The sequence below is a fragment of the Lissotriton helveticus genome, chromosome 4_1, assembly GCF_964261635.1.
Source record: "Lissotriton helveticus chromosome 4_1, aLisHel1.1, whole genome shotgun sequence".
Classification (NCBI taxonomy): Eukaryota; Metazoa; Chordata; class Amphibia; order Caudata; family Salamandridae; genus Lissotriton; species Lissotriton helveticus.
In genome coordinates, this window is record NC_136063.1 from 1,504,911,681 (window position 1) to 1,504,935,048 (window position 23,368).

Consider the following 23,368-nt stretch of genomic DNA (forward strand, 5'->3'; position numbering starts at 1 on the left):
ATTGATTCAAGTACAATACTGCTTTGGGGAAATTGGAATATGAGGATTATGGCCCGTGACATTCCCAGTAATACACCTGAAAACCTTCACCTGGCACAGCCTTCCAGGCATAATATTGGCAATGGCTGTGAATTCTTAAAAGCAGTAAATCTGCACCTATTTGTAGGAATATTGACATGGGTGCAATTTTCTACTTTTCCTTCTGATTTTGTCTCCAAATCTCAAGGTCAAATACATTTCATGGACAAACATGCGATCAGACGGTATTTAATTATCAGAAAATATGTTGTTCTGCTTTTCTAGAGTTCTTTCCTCTGTTTATAAAAAGGAGTTTTTTTTAGTCTGTAAGAATATCATGTGGGCAAATATATGCCTTATTGCAACACATTCTAACTTTAGGGCTTCATCTTTATAGACTACTTTTTTTATCTACATGTAAAGCAAACAACATATTTTGCAATTTTGTTTGGGAATTGAAAGCATAATCACATTTCCATTAAAATCTTGGTCCATGACCAGATATGTAGAGGGGGCTGGCATGATTTCCAACATCTTATTTATTGCTTCTATATGAAGTCATCAGTGCAGACAAGGGATTTGAAACCCAGTTGTTTACTTTGTTCTGACTTCAAAGCGGTGAAAGAAATTAGTTACATTTTTTCACTGCTCTGATACTAGGTCAGGAAAGCACAAGGTCCCAAAGTCTGTGCAGTGTTTAACGGTGAATCTCTGTAGATCAGGGTGGACAGGGTAATGCACGTGGTACTCCTGCATCATCATTCACAAATCCCACTTTTCCACATGGGTCTCTGCAGATCCACATTGGTATAGAAATGGAGGCTGCACCTATGAACATCTCTCAAAGAACTGCTGACAGAGTTGCTCCTGGGGCCTCATTATACATGTAGCGCATTTTCCTTCATTGTGTTGGGCACTCCTTTAAAAAGGCTGGGGGAAGTATATTCATGTGAAAAATGGACTGGCTGCTTTGAAGCGGCTCCGTGTTTTCACAGTGCTGGTGGCAACTCGCCTGCTTTTTATAGGGGTTTAGAGATCCCCTTGCTGGTGGTGCAGTGAGTGACTGCACCCACCTGAAAGTGGATATCTGGGGTTCCATAGGATCCCATCTACCCCCTGCGGAGGGGTACCATCAGGAGGCGCAAAGGCTGCTCACTGTCAGTGCACCTCCCGGGAGCCTCTTTGCCTCTGTGCCCGCATCTGTAATACGGCACCAGTGCACAGGCAAAGGGATTCCCTCATTTGCGTGGGTCATGCTCCCATGCAAATGAGGGAACCCCCCTGAAGATAGCGCTGGTGCATCATGAGCGCCAGCGCTATCAGTATTACAGAAGGGGCTGCAAAAGCCTCTGTGGCCCCTTCTGTAATACCAAAGTGCCCCGGAGGCACGCAAACTGGTGCACTTTGTGTAATACAGTCCCAGGTGTACACTCTCGATGGGAGAACAGAGGATGCGCTTTGGATAAAACAGGGGGAATGCTCAGAGGGTGGTGTTGGAGGGAGGCAGGAAACTTGGTAATTCAGTATTGTGGGAGGATATAGTAATGAAAAGAGTAGAGAGGGCTGTTGGCAGGACACTTGACATTTTTTAGAACTTTTTGGTGCAGGAGTTGATTGGTGGCAGGGTGGTGACAGGACACCAGATTACATTTTTTTAATTAATGTATAATGGGGTCATTGGGCTGTCGATGGTGAGGCCATCTTGGCTACCTACTGCTGCCTCAACCCTTGTGCTGATCATTTGAAAAGGGAAGATGATGTAGGATACGTTGATAACATAAAAATGTAAAACATAGGGGATATTTTTCACCCTGTTGCTAGTAGTGACATCATAGACAATTCGAGATTCGCTTGTGTTATCTGTTTGATGTAATTCAGAAACCCTTACAAACATCATTGTTATCCTCTCGTAATTCTATGTGATCCCTGGAAACACACAGATAAAGTGATGTCATGTTTAAGAATAAAACCTAAAAACAACTGAAACTAATTATAAGTGGTTAGCTGTGAAACCCTAACTCACCTTCAATTTATTGTCCATGACCCCACACATAATGTCACAGATGTCAACACAAATGACATAATCAGTGACATTACTGGTGTCATCACACCTCTCTCCAGCATTCACATTATGGACTGCATCACTGTAGATAAGCAGTTGTTAATGTGAGTATTTGTTGTTATTTACTAACGTTGTTTTAGAATGTGTTGTTATTTATTCAGCTATTATTACATTCACAATGGGCATGTAAGTATTTATGATCTCCTTGTTGTAGCGCAAAATACATTTTTCATTGTAGGGGTGCATTACAATCAAGCCTGTAGACTGCATCCGCATATAATCTTTTGTCCTGTTAACCTAAGTGTTAGGATCTTGTAATGTAATAACATGAATGTGACATGTTTAGGCTAAAATGTTGAATACATGAAGAAGTAACGTGGAAGATCAATTGTAACCAGCGGAAACCATTAACTGAAACGCTTGTGTTGTGCAATTGACAATCATTTTATTATTGCATGTGCCTATTAATCATTTCATTTCATATGTAGCTGAAGATATTAACTGTATATATCTTCATGTCTATATAACTGCGTAAAGCTCATGTTCCATTACTCTTATGTTAGCTGAATATTGTAGGCCTGAAATGCATTTTCCCTGGAAGTTCTCTCATTAGAATTAATAGTTGATCATCATGTGCCTGTTAGATTCTATTCTCTTTAACGTTTATGTTGCAGGTGGAAGAAGCACCCTTGTTAGTTAGAATAATGTTTTTGTTTTAGGAGTTAGGCAAGGAGAGAAGAGGATATATTGGGAGCTAATGCTGATAAGGAGAAATGTTGTATTTTCTCACGGGAGAGGGCCTCGGAATCAAGGTCATTGTGTCACTGTGTGGGAGTAATTGTTGCCCCATGGAATACTACCTATGAGAATGTGCCTGATCGGATGGCGTGACATGAAAGGAACCATGGACAGACATTTATGATATTTGGAGTATTGTAAGTAGGAAAAGACCCCACTCATCCTCCGCCTTTTGTAGAGAGAACATCTTAGAATGAGCGCTGTCTCAGTAGCTCCATGCTATTCAACACAATTGAAGCGGAGAGACTTCTAAGGAAGATTCCACATGTTGACACCTAGTCTATCCTGCCCTGAAAAATGCTTAATTAGGGATGTCACGTTAGTGCTAGTGTAGGGATGACTTAGTGATTTATCTCCATCAACCCTCAATGCAGGGGAACTTGGATTTCTGTTTCTTGATCTTTTGTATCCCGATTTTTGGATTGATTGGCTTCTGTATGTTGCACCACCTCAATCCTATTTGTATATTTGGCTTTATGCTCGTTCCAATGCATATCTACACACTCATCTTGAAGTGTCTGTATGTCCAGTTGTTTTTGGCCTTGTTTTTTAGTAATCTGTGATTATTATGGGTCTAGAGAATTGAAATCGAATAGGTTGACATTGTTAATGAAATTCTCTCCCTTCCACACTCTCATGCTGAGAAAATGTACTATTGATTTGAGGTTCTAGAGCAGATCTAGAACATATGGGCCCAGCTCCTTCATCCCTAAGACAAGGATCAAGCAAAACACTGTTGTTCAAATTTCTGAATAAAAATGTATTGTAATCTAATTAGGAATTACATTGATTATTGTCCAAAAGCAGAAGAGTAAGAAGCAGCAACATACTTCTGCCCCTAGGGGTGCTTGTCTTTACAGCATGGAATATGTTTTCATGTCTCCCATTCTTCATCAGTACTTCCTAGTCCATGGACAGCAGCCAGAGTTTTTTTAGCTCTACTATTGACACTTATTGAAAAATAAAAAATTCTATTAAAAGTTTTTATCAACCTCTTTACCACTTTTTGTCGCATTAAATTCTTAGATCACCTTTACTTTCACCTCATTTCCTCTGTAAAAACTCTCACGGACCAAGTTAAAAAGCATCTATTGCACAAGTTTCATGCATTTTAGAAATCATTTTGCACCGGTAATTTATTTGTCTTCATCTGTTGAAAAGTCATTCTATCATTGTTCCAAGCTTTTGTTAAATATCACGATTCTCGGCTGCTTACAAATCAGCATACTCATACTGAACTGTTCATATTTCATACGTCTTTGCCAAATCTGATTATGTCACCCATTGTGAAGTTCAGGATGTAGTAGTTTGGTTGTTCCCGCATTTCAATGGCATTTGTATCTGCCTTTCTATACCTGGGTTGAACTCTGAAGTTGTCTGTGTAGTGGGGCCAGTCAAAATGTTATAGCCAACAACTTAACTCATAACTGGATCACATGTGTATTTTAATATGCTTACTTTCATATGCCTACCTTTATTTAATTGGTGTATACTTTTTCTTATATATATATTCAAATGTACATTTCCTACCTATATCATTTAAATTAATTTTATTTCAAAGTTAGTTAATCAATTTGTCCAGGGGTCTGGTTCCTCTTTCTGATTTGTTATCCGGCTCATGTTCAACTAGTTCACACCTATCAAACATGACACATTCTTCTTTGTTATTTTCATTAACAACATCTCTTTAAAATGTATGTAGTAGCTGATGTCTTGTCTGGGTCATACCTAGATGAAAATTCAGTTTCCATTTCCCATATTGCTCTAGATTTTAGTTTTCTCATCTTCTTTTTTTTGGCCAAAGGTTCCATCACGTTTGATATAATACTCCAATAAATTACTTGAATTGTGTTAGACCTGGCATCCTTGGTGTGGTTCACCCTTGCATTTTTTGCCCTCTGACCTCCTGTTTTGCTGACTTCATTTTTGCTGACCTTAGTAGTCTGGGCACTTTACCATTGCTGACCAATGCTAAAGGGCATGTGCTCTTCCCCTTCCCTAAAACAGGGTAATATTTCACTTATCCACAATTGGCATATTTAATTTACTTATAAATCCCTGGTAACGAGAACTGTAAGTGCCCAGGGCCTGTAAACTAAGTGCTACTAGTGGGTTTGTAGTGCTGATTGTGCCACTCACGTCAGTAGCCCTTTAAACATGTCTCAGGCCTGCCATTGCAGAGCCTGTGAGTGCGGTTTAAACTGCCATGTCAACCTGGCAAGTTAACCCACTTGCCAGGCTCAAACCTTGGTTTTTAATACATATATGTCACCCATAAGGTATGCACTAGCCAGTCCCAAGGGCAGGTTGCAGTGTATTTAAAAAGTTGGACATGTACTTTTTATTTTTACATGTCCAAGTAGGGAAAAACTAACCCTGGGCGTAGTGGGGCGTAGAGGGGCTCCGCGGAGCTACGCGGAGAGGGCGAGAAGCTACGCCCACTCCCGCACTCCGCGTAGCCCCACTACGCACCTCCCTCCCGCTCTCCCCTACATACTTTATTTAAGCATTTACACGGATTAAAACAACTTAAAAGCACTTACCTTGTCCGGGGCTCGTCCGGGTCTTCATCTTTGAATAGCGTCCTTTGCCTGGATACCAATGCGCATGCGCGGGCGGCCGCGCATGCGCATTTCTCGGGAGAAATGCGCATGCGCGGCCGCCCGCGCATGCGCATTGGTATCCAGGCAAAGGACGCTATTCAAAGATGAAGACCCGGACGAGCCCCGGACAAGGTAAGTGCTTTTAAGTTGTTTTTATCCGTGCAAAGGCTTAAATAAAGTATCTAGTGGAGGGCGGGAGGGAGGCGGGTGGCGGCCGACTCGGCTACGCTCACGGAGTGGGCGTAGTGTTGCCGGCTACGCTGTCTACGCAAAATGCGTAGAAGGCAACACTACGCCTACTCCGTGGGCGTAGCCGATTCGGACGCCCACCCTTAGGAAAAACTCGTAAATTTGTTTTTCAACACTGCAAGGGCTATCTCTCCCATAGGCTAACATTGGGATTACCTTATTACATTTTGTAAGCGTCATTTCCAAATGGGAGCTTGGTGTCACTAGCCTCACAATTTAAAAAATCACAACTTATGGTAAAGTTGGTTTTTTAAGTTGAAGTCTGAAAATGCCACTTTTAGAAAGTTGTCATTTTCTTACTTTAACCATTCTGTGCCTCCTGCCTGTCTCTGAATACACATCTGAGGTGGCTGCCAACTGGGCTTTGTGCATTCCATCTAGACAGCCACACACAAAGGTAGCTTAGGTTGTCTGATTGGCAATTGCCATCCTTAATGACCATCACCAGGCTGATGGGCCATCCTGGGCAGGATGGAAGGAAGGAGCTGACACTTGCACCTGAATAGGGCTGTGTCTGTCCCCAGATAGATACCCCCTGTACTGATTTTGAAGCCAGAGCAGGAAGGGCAGGGACCTTGTGCACTTCAAAGGCCTCCTGTTGAAGTCTTCCCCACTTCAAAGCCACAACTGGGTGTAGGTACTAGACCCATGACACCGCCAACTTAGTAAATTTCTGGACTTGAGGACCCTCTGCCAAGGAGAAGGGCTGCTGTGCTGCTGAAAGGACTGTCACTCTGCTGGACTCTTCTGAACAGCTGCTTTGTTGTGCCTGCCCTGCTGCTCACCTTGCCTGGTAGCAAAAAGGAGAGGAATTGCATCGCTACATCCATAGAACCAAGTAACTCCAAGGGCTTGGTGACTTTCCTCCTGTTCTGAAGTCTCAGGGCCATCAAAGACTTGCAACAACCCTGCTACAGCCTCTGGGCTCTGCCAACTGTAAGTCCTGCCCGGCCAAGTGGTGCCAATCCATTCCTGGGCCCTTGGAAGTGGGTTTTCTGGCTGTCTCTGCAAACATTCATGCCTTGTTGACTTTGCGCCAGTCGAAGCCAATTCATTCCCTTCAAAGCCAACACATTGCTGCTTTGCAGACATGTTGGCACTGGTTGGGCAACTCAACGACAATGCATTACCTTCATCGCCAGGTGTTCGACGATGATGCATTGCCCAACTGCGTAGCTTAGAACCAACACATCGCCTACAATCGAACAGATTGAGGATGACACATTGTCTTCGACTGCTTCTCGTAATTGCTCCTTAACTTTTCTTACAGGAAAGTACTGTTTGCAGCAGGTCCTGCGTCGCTCCTGCATCCAACCTGCGATCTGTCGTGGTCGTCCTGACTTTTCAGTTTTGATGCATTCCAGTGCAACCAGATAGCCTCGATTGGTGCTTTATGTTTTTAAGCACTATATTTCAAGATATTTTTTAAACATTCATAACTCCAGTTCTTATAGGTCTCGTTTTGGTCCTTAAATCAACCTCTATTTATCTACCCTGCGTGGATTATTTTTCTGTTCTATTTTCACTGTTTTACTATAATATGTTTTGTACAAATACTTTAGACATTGCCTCCTAAATTAAGCCTGCCTGCTCTGTGCCATGCTACCAAGGGGTGATCACAGGTGAATTTAGGGTGTGTATCTGACTTACCTTGACTAGGATTGTGGTCCCCACTTGGACAGGGTGCATACCTTTGACAACTAGAGACCAAATTTATAACAAAATGCCTTCATGATAGGCACTGAAGTACTTGTCAATATTGTATACGTATTTTTAGTATGGCTACCAATGTCTTTAGGTACTATATTTGACCTGTTAAGTACTGCTTCCCTCATATTTCTGTTAATGTAGGCAATAAAGAACATGGGCGAGATAGTCTTACATGAAATCCTTTGTCCAATTTGTTTTATTCTCCTTTCATTAATAACATACTGTTTTATGTCCCTGCCTTGTTTATATGATTTATATTTCATGCAGTTTAAAAAGCCCACATTTTTTGTGCTGTTTGCCAATCAGTCATTTAGTCCTGAATTCCTTTATAAAACTGACTGCTACCCACTCTATTCACAATAGATTCAGACTTGTAGTGTGTGATAACCAACTTTCATCCGAGGGCATCCTGTGTATCATTAACTTTCCAAATTCCCAAATGGATGGTGTTGGCCCGTATTTCACCCTCAGATGTATAGACACCCGTTTTTGTCTTATTGTCCACTGGCTTCGTAATAAGTACATTGTCACGTTGTTTGCATCTTGCTCTTTAATATGTTTCCTTCACTACTCTTTTGGGGTAACCCTTTCAATGGGCATGTGGAATCTCACGTGTGGGGTTGCTCCATTTTGGTAGCACAGATGTACACAATTCTCATGCAGGATGCTGGTTTTTCCCGTACTTGAACATTATCATACAAATATTGTCTCCATCCTAGATGACACAGTAGGTAGGTGAGTTGGAAATTGCACTTATTTTGATACAATTTTTGAAAAAACTATTTCTAAACCTTCCACTGCTCCATCCAATTTTAAGAACTTGCCCTTTATGAAGCAAACACATAACAGTGAAGGCAGTGTTTAATTGAGGAGTCAACTTATTTTCAATTGGAGGTGTGTAATAGGGTCAAAACGGACTCGATAATTCTCGCCTCGGTGCCTACTCTAACCAGGGTATTTACAACAAGGGGTGGTGAGGGACAGAGTCTCTGAATTAAGCAGAATACTCTCACCCAGTCAAAAGATCAGGGCTAGATCCAACACCGTTTTTTAGCTCATTGCACCATCCCAGTTTCAGAACCTGGCTGTATGCAAATTAGTCGACTCTAACCAGGGAACGCACTCGGCAACTCTGGGCATTAAGCTTGCCTCATCTCTACAACGGCCCCCCACAGACGCCGGGGATGCCTGGTTTCACCTTGGAGAGACCCAGAAAGGGACCATCTCACAGGGAAAACCAGGACGGGTTCCCCAGTGGTCTTCAGCGCCAGGATACTCCTTGGAGTCGCAGTGCGCTTTACAAGTACACCCACATTTGCATTTACACAGATATAGCAATTGCTTACTGTTGCGCTAAACTGCGAGGCCAGCCACGGCCCGTGGAGGGATTTCTGGTGGGGCAGAAAGGCAGGGCGGGGGAGGGGCAGGGTGGTGGGTGGTAAAAACCAGAATATGGATAATTGGAGGTAAGTAAACAATTTAATAAATTAAACAAATTTCCTGGTGCGCCCTGCATCGCAAAATGCGATGCAGCGCGTGCTACGAAATACGTTTTCTTAATTAAATTGTTTACTCACCTCCAATTATCCATATTCCAGTTTTTAGCACGCCCGCACTGCCCCTCCCCCGCCCTGACTTTATGCCCCACCTGAACTCTCCACGGGCCGCGGCTGTGCGAGGCCATGATGTCATCAGCCTCGAAGAAGAATTGAAGATTTGGGGTTTACCCTGCACAAGCAAATCAAGCACTAAACATTTTTGGGGGAGTTTGATTAGGTCAAACTGGAGGCAACTACATATAATGGATTAGTTTAAGGTGCACCTCTATAAGACATATAGGCCTAGATGTAGGTAAATGTGAATTACCGATTCATAAATACCGAATTTTACCGATACGGTATTCAGGAATCGGTAAATCAAATGTAGGTAGAAATTCGGTAACAAATACCGAATCGGTATGATTCGGTATTTACCGATTCTGTAATTACAGAATCGGTATTGATCATTGATTCCTATGGGCCTTGGAGCCCATAGGATTTAATGGCAGATACCGAATCGGTAAAAATACCGAATTTACAAGGGGGACAGGGTGTCACTTTGACACCCTGTTGCACCCCTGTTTCTGGCTTGTGTGCCATGTGACACACATACATGCCCTTAGGGCATGTCTGTGTGCCACATGGCACAGGTGTACATGCACAGATGTGCATGTACACAGGAATTCGTTATTTACTATGGAATAGTATTTCATGGTAAATAACGAATCGGTAAGGGCCTGTGGCACTGATTACAGTGCAACCTACATATTGATTTACAGAATCGGTAAATTTACCGATTCGGTATTTTACCGACTCTGTATATTTACCGAATCGATAAAATTACCAATTCTGTAAATCAATGGCCCCCTACATTACAAATCCCAAATACCGGTCGGTAACGGCCGAAATCGGCCGTTACCGACCGGTATTTGGCGAGCTACATCTGGCCCTTAGACAGCGTTTCTTTCCTGAACTTTGGCATTGCGTATTAAACAAAATGATGGCTAGAGGCACACTAGATTTTCAAATAATAGTTAATAAAATTAACAGAATTTAGTTAGCAGAAGAATTCTTTCTGATTGCTTTGTTCTTTGGACTATTTTATGAATCTGTAATTCATTATCACTCCTTGTGTTCGCTTAAACTTGTATGAAAAGCCTTCATCTGCAACTGTTGAATTTACAGTCAATGTAAACATTGTTTGACCTTATTAATAGCAAGGGCACATGACTACTTCATTTCAGTTGCCTTTCAGTCACTCATTCTCACCCCAAACCCCCCTGAGATAGGTACAAAAACAGCAACACATCATAAAGGGCTCTCTAGTTACTAATAAAACAGGCTGCTGGATGAGCTTATTTCAATTCACTAAATGGTCATTGTAAAGCGTCACACGCCACCAACTGCACTCCTAGGCACTGAAGTGCATCTGTAAAGTAAGAGTTTTGTGGTTTACAGTACATCGCACAGTACATCAGCAATCTCTTCCATGGTCTCCATTGCAATAATCTCTGTATTTTGATGACTGTTGGCCGTGTGTGTAAAATGCAAGTCACAAGTGTGAAGTGCACGAAGGAAGATGGTACCTTCTGTTCTTGAGAGGTGAACAAAACCTGTATCAAACTTTTACTAGGTGATTCTGGCAGCACTCGTGAAAGGGAATTGAAACATTTCATATTGTGTTTTGCTCTCTTTCAAATGGTAAATTTAATTTGGGATGCCTTGGTCATGTATGCCCATGGTTACACAAAGGAGTAATGGTGCAACAGCTGCAGGCGCTTGGGTTCTGTATCTGCCTGGGGAACACTTAACACCTGGCCATGCAATGCTGAAACACACTGACAAAGCCAATAGCGCTCTCATTGCCAAGACTGGTTGGCTTTGCCAACGCTTGTTTATAATGCAATTTTTATTTTATTTAAATGTAGCCCGTTTTCCTTAAAGGAAAATGGGATGCATTTAAAAAGTAAAAATGATACCTGGAAGTTTAATTTTTTACGAGTAGGCAGTGGTCCATGGGACCACTGCCTGCTCTTAAAAAATATTCTTTACATTCTCAAAGGGGAAGGGATCCCACTTACCTGCTGACTTTGTTTTTCACCGGCAGCGCCGAGGAGCGCAGTTGTTGCCCGTGTCCCGGGCCCACTTGATTGTTGTCTCTTGGTTTCTCCATAGCTCTGAGGACCGCTATTGCAGCCATTGCCGCCCGAGCCCCTGGGACTCCATTTCCCGGCATTCTGTGGGCGCGCACGCCGTGCATCGCAACACCAAGCGCCAGGAGGCGCTCTGAAGGGGGGGCCAGGGATCCCGCAACCTGCTGACTTTGCTTTTCACTGGCAGCGCCGAGGAGCGCAGTTGCTGCCCATGTCCCGGGACCACTTGATTGTTGTCACTTGGTTTCTTCACAGTGCTGAGGACCGTTATTGCCGCCATTGCCTCCCGAGCCCCTGGGACTCCATTTCCTGGCTTTCTGTGCAGTGCGCACACCACGCACCACAATGCCAAGTGCCAGGATGCGCTCTAAAGGGGGGCTAGGGCTCCCACGGGGCGGGAGTCCACTTACCTGCTGACTTTTTTTTCACCGGCAGTGCTTAGGAGCGCAGTTGCTGCCCGTATCCTGGGCCCACTTGATTGTTGTCTCTTGTTTCTCCGTGGCGCTGAGGACCGCTATTGCCGCCCGAGCCTCTGGGACTCCATTTCTCGGCATTCTGGGTGGGTCTAATAACCGCTCCAAGGAATCTATTGATAAGGTACAGAGTACTCCTCTTTCCCCGGGGCTGGGCAGTGATATGCAGGTTAAGAATGTGCTTTCTCCCTTATCAGAATCCCTGCGGGAGGTACCCTTGTTCCCTGTAGTGATTATCGCAAACGGGAAGGGCGCTGCTCCTGCTGTTACATCAGGGAAGGGTGGGAATGGTGGTAAGATTATTATTGACACACTAATAGAGGTACCCCGTGGCTCCAATTCATTACAACAAATGGGGGAGACTTGCCGTTCCAGTGGAAGCTTGAAAAGAAAGTGTAAAGCAATAGGTAGCCAAGCCAAAAAGGCCAAACCCAACGTGTCGCTAAAACCTTTATCTATTATCGGGGTATCTCCGTTAATAGCATTCCCTATGGTTGATCATCCTACCCCCTTTTGTACCGCTTTGTTCGCCATAAGTTGGCAGGGTATGCTCAGACGTGAGTCCCTTGCTCACTTTGCCACTGGATTCAAGCAAGCCGGGCTGAAGACAGCTGAAATGCCAGAAACTGGTCCTCAGAAGCTTGTTTCCGGTCCAGGGAAGGCATGGCTTGGCAGTTCGGGCTGGACTGTTCCCATGAGTCCCAGGGTCAGACTGATTTGCATATGGCCATGTCTGAACTGGGGAGGCAGAGTGGGCTAAAGAACGGTGATGGATCAAACCCAGATCTGTTGACTGGGTGTGAGTGTTTGATTGGTTCATATGCTCCGTCCATCACCACCCCCTTTTGTACCGCTTTGTTCGGCATAAGTTGGCAGGATATGCTCAGACGTGAGTCCCTTGCTCACTTTGCCACTGGATTCAAGCAAGCCGGGCTGAAGACGGCTGAAATGCCTGAAACCGGTCCTCGGAAGCTTGTTTCCGGTCCAGGGAAGGCATGGCTTGGCAGTTCGGGCTGGACTGTTCCCATGAGGCACAGGGTCAGACTGATTTGCAAATGGCCATGTCTGAACTGGGGTGGCAGAGTGGGCTAAAGAACGCTGATGGATCAAACCCACATCTGTTGACTGGGTGTGAGTGTTTGATTAGTTCATATGCTCCGTCCATCACCACCACTTTTTGTACCGCTTTGTTCGCCATAAGTTGGCAGGATATGCTCAGACGTGAGTCCCTTGCTCACTTTGCCACTGGATTCAAGCAAGCCGGGCTGAAGACGGCTGAAATGCCAGAAACCGGTCCTCGGAAGCTTGTTTCCGGTCCAGGGAAGGCATGGCTTGGCAGTTCGGGCTGGACTGTTCCCATGAGGCACAGGGTCAGACTGATTTGCATATGGCCATGTCTGAACTGGGGTGGCAGAGTGGGCTAAAGAACGGTGATGGATCAAACCCAGATCTGTTGACTGGGTGTGAGTGTTTGATTGGTTCATATGCTCCGTCCATCACCACCCCCTTTTGTACCGCTTTGTTCGCCATAAGTTGGCAGGGTATGCTCAGACGTGATTCCCTCGCTCACTTTGCCACTGGATTCAAGCAAGCCGGGCTGAAGACGGCTGAAATGCAAGAAACCGGTTCTTGGAAGCTTGTTTCCGGTCCAGGGAAGGCATGGCTTGGCAGAACCGGTCTTTGGAAGCTTGTTTCCGGTCCAGGGAAAGCATGGCTTGGCAGTTCGGGCTGGACTGTTCCCATGAGGCACTGGGTCAGACTGATTTTCATATGGCCATGTCTGAACTGGGATGGCAGAGTGGGCTAAAGAACGGTGATGGATCAAACCCAGATCCGTTGACTGGGTGTGAGTGTTTGATTGGTTCATATGCTCCGTCCATCACCACCCCCTTTTGTACCGCTTTGTTCGCCATAGGTTGGCAGGGTATGCTCAGACGTGAGTCCCTTGCTCCCTTGTACCCTTGTTCCCTGTAGTGATTATCGCAAACGGGAAGGGCGCTGCTCCTGCTGTTACATCAGGGAAGGGTGGGAATGGTGGTAAGATTATTATTGACACACTAATAGAGGTACCCCGTGGCTCCAATTCATTACAACAAATGGGGGAGACTTGCCGTTCCAGTGGAAGCTTGAAAAGAAAGTGTAAAGCAATAGGTAGCCAAGCCAAAAAGGCCAAACCCAACGTGTCGCTAAAACCTTTATCTATTATCGGGGTATCTCCGTTAATAGCATTCCCTATGGTTGATCATCCTACCCCCTTTTGTACCGCTTTGTTCGCCATAAGTTGGCAGGGTATGCTCAGACGTGAGTCCCTTGCTCACTTTGCCACTGGATTCAAGCAAGCCGGGCTGAAGACAGCTGAAATGCCAGAAACTGGTCCTCAGAAGCTTGTTTCCGGTCCAGGGAAGGCATGGCTTGGCAGTTCGGGCTGGACTGTTCCCATGAGTCCCAGGGTCAGACTGATTTGCATATGGCCATGTCTGAACTGGGGAGGCAGAGTGGGCTAAAGAACGGTGATGGATCAAACCCAGATCTGTTGACTGGGTGTGAGTGTTTGATTGGTTCATATGCTCCGTCCATCACCACCCCCTTTTGTACCGCTTTGTTCGGCATAAGTTGGCAGGATATGCTCAGACGTGAGTCCCTTGCTCACTTTGCCACTGGATTCAAGCAAGCCGGGCTGAAGACGGCTGAAATGCCTGAAACCGGTCCTCGGAAGCTTGTTTCCGGTCCAGGGAAGGCATGGCTTGGCAGTTCGGGCTGGACTGTTCCCATGAGGCACAGGGTCAGACTGATTTGCAAATGGCCATGTCTGAACTGGGGTGGCAGAGTGGGCTAAAGAACGCTGATGGATCAAACCCACATCTGTTGACTGGGTGTGAGTGTTTGATTAGTTCATATGCTCCGTCCATCACCACCACTTTTTGTACCGCTTTGTTCGCCATAAGTTGGCAGGATATGCTCAGACGTGAGTCCCTTGCTCACTTTGCCACTGGATTCAAGCAAGCCGGGCTGAAGACGGCTGAAATGCCAGAAACCGGTCCTCGGAAGCTTGTTTCCGGTCCAGGGAAGGCATGGCTTGGCAGTTCGGGCTGGACTGTTCCCATGAGGCACAGGGTCAGACTGATTTGCATATGGCCATGTCTGAACTGGGGTGGCAGAGTGGGCTAAAGAACGGTGATGGATCAAACCCAGATCTGTTGACTGGGTGTGAGTGTTTGATTGGTTCATATGCTCCGTCCATCACCACCCCCTTTTGTACCGCTTTGTTCGCCATAAGTTGGCAGGGTATGCTCAGACATGATTCCCTCGCTCACTTTGCCACTGGATTCAAGCAAGCCGGGCTGAAGACGGCTGAAATGCAAGAAACCGGTTCTTGGAAGCTTGTTTCCGGTCCAGGGAAGGCATGGCTTGGCAGAACCGGTCTTTGGAAGCTTGTTTCCGGTCCAGGGAAAGCATGGCTTGGCAGTTCGGGCTGGACTGTTCCCATGAGGCACTGGGTCAGACTGATTTTCATATGGCCATGTCTGAACTGGGATGGCAGAGTGGGCTAAAGAACGGTGATGGATCAAACCCAGATCCGTTGACTGGGTGTGAGTGTTTGATTGGTTCATATGCTCCGTCCATCACCACCCCCTTTTGTACCGCTTTGTTCGCCATAGGTTGGCAGGGTATGCTCAGACGTGAGTCCCTTGCTCACTTTGCCACTGGATTCAAGCAGGCCGGGCTGAAGATGGCTGAAATGCCAGAAACCGGTCCTCGGAAGCTTGTTTCCGGTCCAGGGAAGGCATGGCTTGGCAGTTCGGGCTGGACTGTTCCCATGAGGCACAGGGTCAGACTGATTTGCATATGGCCATGTCGGAACTGGGGTGGCAGAGTGGGCTAAAGAACGGTGATGGATCAAACCCAGATCCGTTGACTGGGTGTGAGTGTTTGATTGGTTCATATGCTCCGTCCATCACCACCCCCTTTTGTACCGCTTTGTTCACCATAGGTTGGCAGGGTATGCTCAGACGTGAGTCCCTTGCTCACTTTGCCACTGGATTCAAGAAGGCCGGGCTGAAGATGGCTGAAATGCCAGAAACCGGTCCTCGGAAGCTTGTTTCCGGTCCAGGGAAGGCATGGCTTGGCAGTTCGGGCTGGACTGTTCCCATGAGGCACAGGGTCAGACTGATTTGCATATGGCCATGTCTGAACTGGGGTGGCAGAGTGGGCTAAAGAACGGTGATGGATCAAACATAGATCTGTTGACTGGGTGTGAGTGTTTGATTGGTTCATATGCTCCGTCCATCACCACCCCCTTTTGTACCGCCCCATTGTGGCTAAGCTAAATTATATAGAGCAAAGTATAGCAGACCAGATCAAAATCTTGCAATCCATTCAATCTTCAGATAGCATCAATATTGAGTTAACTAAACCCAAAACTACTTTAGGCATCCTGCCGTTATCAGGGGTAATTGGCGACTTTAGTAAAGCAACATGGTCAAGCCACTGAGGATCTGGGGAAGAATATGGGAAAGCCGCTGGGACACTCCACCAATGCCCTGCAGAATTTAGTAGTTATTAACTTACCGCTCCAATCTACCCCATTGGTGGTTATCCTGGGGAATGTCCCGCCACTTTCACGGGTACCAATGAGGACTTTTCCCAACTTAAGAACAAGGTTACCCGCTGGTTATCTAATAACACTTCCCGTGGGTCCAGCAGCAGAACGAAATATCCTTATGGTGCGCCGTGTGAGCTGACTGGGTAACACCAAGAAATCAGGGGGGGTGATTGTATAATTGTGAATTTTAATAATACAATGTTTGTGGAGAGAATTTTTAGGGAGGTTCACGCTGGACTGGCTAATAGGGATCCTGGTATTCAGATTTTGCTACTGTTTTTTTTTATAAGCCTGAGCTTCTAAGGGGTAATGACCTAAATTCATCACGTAACAGGCAGTTTCAAAGACCCGCCGAAGCCCTCGGGGACAACCAATTTATCCCCACGGTAATGATGCATAACTTGTTGGGGGATTGCTATTTCTCACCCATTCCGCAGGGGTTAAACAGATTTGCAGCTCTCTGCGATTGACCGAACAAAAGTTTAGAGCCTAATGTATCATCTGTTCAACACCAGGCGTCCTTCCATTCACCCTCCTATAGTGCAGGGTCCACTAAGCAGATGTTGCCTGGGTCGCCTATTCCTGAGCCAAGGGAGGTTTTACCTATTGCACTACCATGGGATTCTATGGAGCTAGATCATTATAATGTTCTTTCTTGGAATATCACAGGGTTAGCGGGGAAGATTCAGGATCCGATGTGGGTGCTGTTCATCAGGCAATTCTCTGTGCTTTGCCTTCAGGAGACTTGGCTGGTTAATTGTAACCTATTTTTAGAGGGTTATAAAGCCTTTTTTGTGCCGGCCTCCCCGTCAATGGCAGAGCTAGGGGTGGATTGGACATTTTTACAGCATTAGCTATGAATTGCAGGATTAAGGAACTTCCCACCTCTCATAGTGATTTCCAAGCCGTCACCTTAAAGCGAGGAAACAAGAGATTGTTCATGATTAACTTCTACAACGCAGTAAACACCCAGGGGGTTTGCAAGATTACCCAGCTGAGCTACCTCATTAGACAGTATTGTGGTCATGTTGCCCACAGTCTCATGATAGTAGAGGACTTTAATGTTCACCCATGTGGTGACCCTGCAACCACTAGCATAGGTGAAATGGGATGTGCTAGGATGCGGGGGCTCCACTTCGAGCACTCTGCTCAGGGGGACGCACTTAATGAGTTACTTAATGAATATGACCTGATTTCATCTATGTCTTCTGAAATAGCATTATGTGTGTCCCCTGATTCCCTTGCCGAGGGTGTTCTCAAGGCTTTTGAGGGGATTGTCAAGATTGGGGCAGTACTAACTGTCCCCGCACAAAGAACGCTGCCTAGAGATCCCAAATGGTTTAATTCTCTATGCTCTAAAGCTGCCAGAGACCTAAAGGTAGCCCTGAAAGCAAACTCGAGAGACCACCCCCGATCCGGGTCCTCCACCTCAATTATAAAAGGATATTGGCAAAGCGCAAGGCTGAATTTAAGGAAGCAACATGGAGAGAACTACTAGATCCAAGTACGTTAGGTAGTAGCACGAGATTTTGGGGATTAATTAACAGACCGTTATTTGAGAGGGATAAGGCTGAGGATATAGACACCAATATAACCGAAGAAGAATGGGTGTCTCATTTTGGGTCTTTATTTAGGAGTGCTGCAACTCAACTACAATTCCAAGCTAGAGTTCAAAATGAAACCATGATTTCATTTACGCAGAGTGAGGTTGAGAAAGGTATTTCTGGGTTGACGTGTAAAAAGGCTCCAGGTCCGGATTGTATCCCGCTGGACCTTTTCAAATAAAATCCATCCCTTTGGACCCCGGTCCTGGCGGCCGTGCTTAATGCGGCGGCAAAGGCCGGCTGTCCGTAGTCCTGGGGCACCTCAACAATCGTCCCAGTATTCAAGGGAGATTGGAATAGTACTTTGTGCTATAGATCGATCTCCCTTATTGCTTCCGTGGTCAAGGTCGTGGGTGGAGTCGTGTCGAACAGATTGGCCGTCTGGGCATTAGATAACAGGATTATTTCTGAGATTCAATATGGGTTCCACCCAGGGCACTCTACCTTAGCACAATGCCTCAACCTATACATGATCCTCGGGAAGTAAACGGTTGCCCGTCGGGGTACGATCTACAAGGCGTTCATTGATCTTTCCTCCGCTTTTGATTGTGTTAATCGGGGGAAATTGTGGCGGTCCATGAGGGCCATGCGGGTGGAGGCTAGCCTGGTTGACTTCCTGAGGGACCTACATAGGGACACCAAGGCAAATATTAGATTTTCCCAGGATCATAGGGTATCTAGGGATTTTAATACTGAAAGGGGAGAACGGCAGTGGTGCATCCTGGCCCCGTTTCTCTTTAATTTATACATCAATGGATAAGATCTTGGTAGAAACCGGGGCCGATTTATCCTATGTGGGGTGAAGGGGTCTGCCCGTCCTGCTTTATGCGGACAACGCGGTCCTCCTTGCCAGAATCGCTAGAGGTTTCCAGTCTCTGCTCGACACCTTTCGAAGGTTCATGACTTAGCCATAAATAACTCTAAATCCTATATAAAGCAGTTTCCCTTTATAGTGAATGCTGAAAAAGTGCCCATAACCTCAACCTTCTCATACCTGGGCGTCCTTTTAGATGACCACCTAAAGTGGGGTGCTTTAGTTCAGAGAAAAAGGGGGTCTTTTATCTCACTCAAAAAATTCAATAGAGATGGGGTAGAACTGTGTAAACCAAGCGTCCGTAAATTCGTGATGCTCAAAACTACGCCATCCACGGAGCCATATCTTTTGTGGTCTCTGTCGGCCCACGAGAGGTTTATATTGACCAGGTTTCGAATGGATTATTTCCATCTTTTACGTGCTGTACCAAAGGGAAGCCATAAAGGCCAGGTGCTACCATCCTGTGGCTGCGACGGAGTGTCTCCACAGGATTTGGTGCACTTCATGTTTTTTCATGTCATCTTAGTAGCTATCCCCCCAGAGTGTACATGCTTCTTACAGGTGATTGATTTTGTTGTATATATAAACTTGTATTCTTATAGGAATGTATATCTATGCAATGTGATCAGCATTATGTATATGTGTTCTTATACATTTTATCGGAAGCAGTGTAACTTTTATGGTTTTTGACTTTTAAAACCGAATAAAGTATTTTGAAATTTGAAATTTGGAAGTGATCCCCTGAGAACCTCTACCCTTTGCGATTGAGTTACCACCATTTCTAAACTGGTGGCAAAGTATTACTGTTTTTGCGACCAGATTTTGGTTGCAAAATAACAATAAATACCATACAAATATGGTTTTTGGAATGGACGACCCAAACACGCCCTTCTAAATACCGAATTGCAAATGTAGAATGTGATTCGGTAAAAAGTTCACAAATTGCATTTTGATTTTTGTACATTTGAAACAGCATTTTTCGGTACCAAAGAGTGCGATTTTGCAAATCAGGCCATTGGCTACCGGAAAATTGCTTTATACATCTGGCCATATATGCTTTATCTCACAACAAAGCATCAGGTGATTAACTTTCCCATGATCTCTCTTTCTATGGAAATGAGACTTTTGACACATGTCCAAAAATGGGTTAACATGTGCCATTAGTATGATTTTGTAAACTAAATTTGAAAAAAATCTCATATGCCTGTAATCCACATCCAGATTTTTTACCCAGTTTCAACAAATAAGCAGTGGCTATTCCATTACATGCATTTACAATACAAATAGATAAATATGATATTTTCTAAATAGTGTTACAGTAAAAGAATACAAAAATAAGTAACCTGACGTTACACATATATTTGAACATGGCTAGTTTGGAACAGAAAGCTTCTTCCCGTAGTTAGTACAATAAGGTAACATTTTGTCTTTACATTAAACAAACATTTAAGAGGGGATAGAAGTAATCCTCATGCCATGATTTCGTAATTAAAATTTGCCTTGTATAAAAATGTAATTAACTACTTGCTTTTTCATGCTCCAGTTTGGGTCTCAACAAACATTGCACCTGCCACTCTAGCAAGCTAATGTGTATATCATGGTCAATTGCATGGCAAATAAGACGTTTAAAACCTAGAATAAAACAAGTGATACTACTCCAGAACATATGGCTTCAATTCATCCTGCCATTAAAGCACCTGGGAAAATGTGTAGAAGTTTTGAAAACCAAACGACACATCTTTTCCATCGTGTAATAAAGCAGCTGTTGACATAAAAACAAATTACATAGTTAGGCACTCAGTCATGAGCTATGGTAAGTCTATTAATATCTAGAACAGAAAAAGATGTATCCTTCGTGTTCTGAATACAGTTTAACCTAAAGATATTATCTAGATATTTTAATTTCCAGTTTGCCTGTGGTCTGCTTAGCTCGCTAATAAATATTGTATATGTGCAATGGAAAAGGTTGTAATTGTTCTGTCAGGTGACATGCTTGTTTATGAAGCCACTGGAATGATCCCAGTAATGTAAAAACAACTCTAGGATGCATCACGTTTGTTTGACGCTGTACAGAATCTAAAATAGGGATATTCTTCACAGCTCCCATTCTTGGGAGTACGGAATATTCATATGCACAAATCAGTATAGCTAAACAAAAAATGTTGGATTGGTGCTTCATTTTAGGTATGAACTAATGTTTTTGAATCACTTTTGATGTTTTTTTCATTGCCTCTTTCACACATAAGGTTAACCCCTCAGAAGTCACGTAATCTTTCTGTTCATTGCTCCCTTTGCCAGAGCCCTTCAGGATGTGGGTCTTGTCCTTCATCAGAACAAACGTGTGCAAGCCCTCTCTGGAGGAATGAAAAGAAGACTCTCTATTGCCATCTCATTTATGGGGAACTCTAGAACAATAGTCCTGGATGAACCAACAAGTGGGGTTGACCCTTGTTCACGGCGCAGCATCTGGGAACTTCTCCTGAAGTATAAAACAGGTAGGGCGAAGTTGGATTGGAATATATTATATACTTCACTTTTTGGAACAGCACTGGGTTCCCACACAATTGGAGATTAGTGCCTCTCATTAAATGCATCATAAAGCAGGTATCATATTTCATCAAATATTTAACTGTTCCTTTTGAAACTACTTTTCTGTGTATTCATTCAGCAGAAGAGTTGTACTTTTAAAAAGAAAGACTATGCTAATCGGTTAGAAGGACAATGGGTAAATATGCGAACTTCATTGCATTGTGTAAAATTGTAATTCTGTGTTAGAAATAATGTTGTTATATTTAGTGCACCCTGAAGGTAGTTCTCAGCAAAAGGGAAAAGCTTGAACTTCCCAAGTTTTCCGTAAAATCTGGGTTTGTGCGAGTTTGCAAATTTCTTGGGGGTTTGTGCAAAGATTTCTACAGCTGTGTTGTAAACAGCGGTATCATATGTTGATAGCCTTGTGGTCCTGCGTGGCCTGAAAAACTGTCATCTCCAGTTACTTCCTGTCCTAACTCTGCAGTTGAAATAACCATTGTCCTTTCAAGTAATCAACTGTGTTCTTTCTTCCTTTAATACTTTTTACTGATCTAGGGCAGATCCGGAGGTAACTTGAGGTCAACATACATCTCCATTTTCCTAACACTAAACCAGTTTTGGCGCTTGTTTCAGTTATTGAAAATATTTCTTTTTATGGTTTCATCTCTTTTTCCCAAGGATGCCAATAGTGGAAACCTAAAACTCCTTTGAGGTTACCCTGATTCGTTGTGTGCCTTACTGTTAATTTCTATCACGAATATGATTAGGTTATATGGTCATCCATCACAGATTTAATAGATCTAAATGCATTGCCAATCCAAAACCTACTTAAATGAATTCAGTTGCAGTATTCTCTTATACAGACGGCCATCTAGATCCTAGAAGGATTACTAAGGGAATTACCACACTATCTCTTTTCAGGATTGCTGCAGTTTCTTTTCCGGTACCTGAACAATGTGTTCTACTTTCTAAAACACCCTGAGCCAGAGCCCCCCCCCCACCACCCCCTGCCCAAGAAACCATAGCACATGATCTTCAGACAGCGTTCAATGGGTTGGACTGTAGCGCAAGGTAATCATTGTTCCTCCCCTTTAACATTGCAACGCATCAATCCAATTGACGGAGGACCTTTTACCCTCCCTTGTAGCCACTTCTGCAAGACTTTTCTGCGGATTCAGCATTGCTCAAAATAGCAGATGTGTTACTGACGGATCCAAATCCTTCAACGGCCAATGGAATAACGTACCCTTGCCCAGTCAGAATCTAATGGTGTTAACTGGTTTGCAGATCCAGTGATAGTTTACAATTAAACAATCATTACAATATAACATTTATATTTCGAAGCCCACCTGGTTCCTCTTTGTAATTCAAATACCTTAGAACCTACTGGATAGATTTGCAAAACGACATGTAAAAGAATATTCAAAGTATAATTGTATTTTCATGCCAAATTTGATGCAATTTCCTTGTTATTTTCTTGCTGTATGGGAGAAAAAAATACTGTGGGACTTATAATAGAAAAGGCTACTTTTACTCCACCTCAAATAACTATCCCCTCAAGCCCCATGTGCATGAAATGTAAACTGAAGAAACTAGGCTATCTCCTTTAGAGGCCTGCCATATTTCATGCAGATTTAAGCCAAAGTTGTCAGCAAATCAACAAAGCCATTTTCTTTGGAAAACGCAACTCGAAAATAACAAGGGCCATATTCTCAAGGAAGTGATGGAGAGAGGTGTTAGCCTTCTCGGCTTAAACGCCTCTCTCTACCACTTCGGAAACGCTAGGCTGCACCCTATTCCCAAGGATATGGTGCAGACTCGTGTTTCCCCCTGCGATGGCCAGGGCCGGATTGGCCGTAGCGGGCACCGGGCAATCCCCACGTGCGCCTCATGGGTGGGGACCGGTTTTGGGCCCCTGGGGGCCGTTTTTGTTACAGGGCCGTTTTTGCAGACTAGCTGCAAAATCGGCCCTGTAACAAAATCGGGCGAAAACCGGCCCTGGCAAAGAGCTCGGCCACACCCCCAGCCCCGGGGGGAGGGGGCCGGCCAAGCACCTGTCAGGGCCGGCCCTGGCGATGGCACTAAGTTTCACAACTTAGCGCCAACGCAGGCACCCTTGCACCAGAGTGCAAGGATGTCTGCAAGCAGGGAGGTTTGTTTATGTATAGGAGTCCTAAAACCAAATCTGTCGGACCATATTTTTTTTGCAGTGGC

The 23,368-nt window shown here is 44.5% G+C and overlaps 1 protein-coding gene across 1 annotated transcript in view; it reads left to right on the forward strand.

Annotated features, from left to right (window-relative positions):
- Nucleotides 1-23,368, forward strand: part of ABCA13 (ATP binding cassette subfamily A member 13) — a 2,470,580-nt gene that overhangs the window by 1,003,255 nt on the left and 1,443,957 nt on the right. Inside the window, exon 31 of the mRNA XM_078686273.1 lies at nucleotides 20,924-21,120. Coding sequence (XP_078542399.1) covers nucleotides 20,924-21,120 — 197 coding nt within the window. The remainder of the gene's footprint in view (nucleotides 1-20,923; nucleotides 21,121-23,368) is intronic.